Source organism: Triticum dicoccoides, chromosome 2B, assembly GCF_002162155.2.
Source record: "Triticum dicoccoides isolate Atlit2015 ecotype Zavitan chromosome 2B, WEW_v2.0, whole genome shotgun sequence".
Taxonomy (NCBI): Eukaryota; Viridiplantae; Streptophyta; class Magnoliopsida; order Poales; family Poaceae; genus Triticum; species Triticum dicoccoides.
The window spans coordinates 206131477-206136285 of NC_041383.1; the positions used below are offsets into that span (position 1 = coordinate 206131477).

A 4809-nucleotide genomic window follows, 5' to 3' on the forward strand; every position below is an offset into this window, starting at 1 on the left:
GCGCTCGGCTGCGCCCTGGCTCGCCGGTGCGTGCCCACGCCCCACCGCACGCCCCGGCTCTCCTCCACCCCGCCCCAGGTGCCGCTCGCCGGCCCTGGCCGAGGCCCCCCTGCTCACGGGTGTGCCCAGCCGAGGCCACGGCCTCGCCCTCGATGGGCGCCCGCACCCAGTGCCCAGCGGCCGCTTACCCGTGCGCCCGTTAGGCCCCTGGGGCCTATGACAGATGGGCCCCATGCCCATAACGTTTATAAAAAAAAAGGGAATTAAAAATAAAAATAATAAATAAAAAAATGATTTAATAAAATTAATAATTAATTAATTAATTACCTAATGAATTAGTTAAGTTAATTAATCCGGGTTAATTGATTTAATTAACTAGTTAGGTTAATTAGATAGTAATTAAATTAACTAATCTATAATTAACCTAAACAGCGAATGACATGTGGGTCCCACTGGACCCACATGTCAGGTTGACTCAGTCAACCCTGTTGACTGCTGACGTCAGCATGACATCATGCTGACATCATAAATACATTTTTTTCGAATTAATTAAATAAATAATTAAATTCCAAAATTATTAAAATCTTTTAAAATTCATATCTTTTAATCCGTAACTCGGATTAAAATATTTTCAACATGAAAGTTGCTCAGAACGACGTGACGATTCCGGATACGCGGTCCGTTCGTCCGCCACACACCCCTAACCTATCGAACCCGCAACTTTCCCCCTCCGGTTCATCAGTCCGAAAACGCGAAACACCGGGAATACTTTCCCGGATGTTTCCCCCCTTCGTCGGTATCACCTACTACCGCGAATGGGCACACCTAGCATCGTTACTTGTCATGTCATGCATCGTTATGCATTTGTTTGCATTGTATTCATTGTTTCTTCCCCCTCTTCTCTCCGGTAGACTACGAGACCGACGCTGCTGCTGCCCAGTTCGACTACGGAGTTGACGACCCCTCTCTCTTGCCAGAGCAACCAGGCAAGCCCCCCCCTTGATCACCAGATATCGCCTATTCTCCTCTATACTGCTTGCATTAGAGTAGTGTAGCATGTTACTGCTTTCGTTAATCCTATTCTGATGCATAGCCTGACATTGTCGCTACATCTGTTGATACCTTACCTGCAATCCTATATGCTTAGTATAGGATGCTAGTTTATCATCATTGGCCCTACATTCTTGTCAGTCTGCCTTGCTATACTATCGGGCCGTGATCACTTGGGAGGTGATCACGGGTATATACTATACATACATACATACTATACAGATGGTGACTAAAGTCGGGTCATCTCATTGAGTACCCGCAAGTGATTCCGACGAGGGGGCTGAAAGGACAGGTGGCTCCATCCCGGTAGAGGTGGGCCTGGGTTCCCGACGGCCCTCGACTGTTACTTTGTGGCGGAGCGACAGGGCAGGTTGAGACCACCTAGGAGACAGGTGGGCCTGGCCCTGTTCGGCGTTCGCGGATACTTAACACGCTTAACGAGATCTTGGTATTTGATCTGAGTCGGCTACGAGCCTATACGCACTAACCATCTACGTGGGAGTAGTTATGGGTATCCCGACGTCGTGGTATCAGCCGAAGCACTTCAGACGTCAGCGACGGAGCGGCGCGCGCCGAATTGGACTGGAACGCCACTAGGCTAGGTCTGCTTTCGGCCGCCCTCGCAACGTGCAGGTGTGCTATGGGCGATGGGCCCAGACCCCTGTGCGCTTAGGTTTAGACCGGCGTGCTGGCCTCTCTGTTTTGCCTAGGTGGGGCTGCGATGTGTTGATCTTCCGAGGCCGGGCATGACCCAGGAAAGTGTGTCCGGCCAAATGGGATCGAGCGTGTTGGGCTATGTGGTGCACCCCTGCAGGGAAGTTAATCTATTCGAATAGCCGTGATCTTCGGTAACAGGACGACTTGGAGTTGTACCTTGACCTTATGACAACTAGAACCGGATACTTAATAAAACACACCCTTCCAAGTTCCACAGACAACCCGGTGATCGCTTTTCCGCAGGGCGACGAGGAGAGGATTGCCGGGTAGGATTATGCTATGCGATGCTATTGGAGATGCTGCTTGGAGATGCTACTTGGAGATGCTACTTGGAGGACTACAATCTACTCTCTTCTATATGCTGCAAGACGGAGGCTACCAGAAGCGTAGTCTTCGATAGGATTAGCTATCCCCTTCTTATTCTGGCATTCTGCAGTTCAGTCCACTGATATGGCCTCCTTACACATATACTCATGCATATGTAGTGTAGTTCCTTGCTTGCGAGTACTTTGGATGAGTACTCACGGTTGCTTTCTCCCCCCTTTTTCCCCTTTCCTTTCTTTCTGGTTGTCGCAACCAGATGCTGGAGTCCAGGAGCCAGACGCCACCGTCGACGACGACCCCTACTACACCGGAGGTGCCTACTACTACGTGCTGCCCGCTGACGACGACCTGGAGTAGTTAGGAGGATCCCAGGCAGGAGGCCTGCGCCTCTTTCGATCTGTATGCCAGTTTGTGCTAGCCTTCTTAAGGCAAACTTGTTTAACTTATGTCTGTACTCAGATATTGTTGCTTCCGCTGACTCGTCTATGAACGAGCACTTGTATTCGAGCCCTCGAGGCCCCTGGCTTGTATTATGATGCTTGTATGACTTATTTATGTTTTAGAGTTGTGTTGTGATATCTTCCCGTGAGTCCCTGATCTTGATCGTACACATTTGCGTGCATGATTAGTGTACGATTGAATCGGGGGCGTCACACCCACCCTGGCCACCCTGTAGCTCCGCCCCTGGTGGTAGGTTAACACCAGGTAGTGCTAGGTTGAACTTGCTATGTCGTATGATCATGCATGCTTTACTTCTCTTCTACTCCATTGTTGTTTGTGTGCTACTTGTGCTCCATTGATATGCTGCTTCAACTCTTGCTCTTGTGCATTGCTAGGGCAAGTGGTATGCCGTGTTCATCGGTGAGGTTCCAGGGGTTTATAGTTCCATGGGAAGAAGCCAATGCACAAGTGGCATCGTATAGCAACAACAACTATAGAGGGTTCAAGACTAAGCAGGCAGCAGAACAAGCTTACTCCGCCTGGGTGCGAAAGCACGGAGGCAGCCGTGTTGACCGTGCTTGGAGCTATCAAAGTGGAAGCTGCTAAGGTGGATCGTCAGTTCGTCCTTTATCTGAAGAACTTCATCATCTTCTCTCAGTTCGTCACCATTGTTGTGTTGTGGTGTTGGTGTGCTAGGTGTGATCATTGTGGGTAAGCTCGCCAACTAGGGTACAAGGTAAGTACAACATGTACGCCGTATGCAATCAAACGCCATGTTCATGTACCGCTAGGGCCAATGCAGCCAACCAAACAAAGTGCACTTGCGTATTACCTAATGCAGGTACTAGGGAGGCAACCAAACAAGTTTCATATGGCGTATTAGGGCCTGTTTTTCCTTCCAAACTGGAACCAAACACGCCCTTAGTTTCCACTAAACACATGACGAATCTAACTATCCAGTTACATTAGATACCTTAGACTTGTGAAGAACAAATCAGCCTCATCTGCACATAAGCAGTGCAGAAAATTCAAGCAGACGGAAACAACAAACTTGTGGAGGACAAATGAGACTTTGCATATAACTTAAGTTCGGAAAATTCTGAGCAACAGTAACCATAGGAGGGGGGGACTGGCAGAAACAAACAATTATCATATCACAATGAACCTCCAACATAGCTCGCTCACCTGTCTGCCAAATTTCTAATAAAATCTTCACTACCACCCAAGTGTAGTTTCGGGTCAAGCATAACGAGAGACGTGGTTACTCAAAGAAGCTACGATGCCAACAAAAGAAAGCAGCAAGCAGTCAAAACAAAGGGTAGTACAACTGATATAATATAGTTCATATTATCTTGTTGCAGATCACATAATAAATAAAGCGACAAGAGTCGGTGTTGAGGCAATATAGACGAGATGGATACATATTAATAAAAAAGGTCTAGAAACAGACAAACGAAGGATAGTCCTGAGACACCCTCCATCAATGCACATGCATTATTTTCAGGTCATATACTCCAGTTCAGCTCAAATGCAAACTCCTTCCACTTGTTAATCACCATGGCGTCATCTCCGGTCACTGCTCAGCTTCTTGCACGCCTTTCCCTGGCATATCAAATTTAGCATGTCTTCAGTAATACTAGTTCGGAAGAAAAAAAAGCTGATCCATACCCAACTTTGATTCACGGCCCAAATATATAACCACTACTTTATGCTTCCTTGTGAAATGGAACGAGGAAAAAGTCCAAACTTGTTTACAAGATGTAGGGCTCTATAAGTAAATACTCCCTCTGTCCCATAATATAGGGACTGCAAAAACGTCTTATATTGTGGGATGAAGGAAGTATGTTATTACAACCAATATGTGTAGATACTGGTTTTAATAATATCTTGTATTATGGGACGGAGGGAGTAGCTTACAGTAGTAGAATGCAGCAACACACAAGCTGTAACGTGTCACAGGGAAAGTTAATTGTTCCGGTGAGAATTTCACAGCAACAGTAGAAAACTGTAGTTCCCAAAATGCTAGCATTTAACTTCAGTATTGGCTGTATATCTTCTTCCACCACATGTTACACTCTGTGTTATCGGTGCTGTGCCCCTATACTATAATGTGTTCAACACCTCACCAAGTTCTTCCCAAATCCATAGTGGCAAACATCACCGATCCTAAACCTGTCTTTGAGCTGAATGATATCATTGGCCTACCATATCTTATTTCGGTTGAATTTAGAGTATCCTCCCTTATAAACCCTGCAATGTCTATGTGTGTGATATGAT

At 46.8% G+C, this 4809-nt stretch overlaps 1 protein-coding gene across 1 annotated transcript in view; it reads right to left on the minus strand.

Moving 5' to 3' along the window:
• Positions 1-3836: 3836 nt before the first annotated feature.
• The window catches only part of LOC119363098, a 2177-nt gene continuing 1204 nt past the window's right edge, over positions 3837-4809 (minus strand). The window contains exon 4 of the mRNA XM_037628398.1: positions 3837-4134. Coding sequence (XP_037484295.1) covers positions 4106-4134 — 29 coding nt within the window. The 3' untranslated portion in view covers positions 3837-4105. The remainder of the gene's footprint in view (positions 4135-4809) is intronic.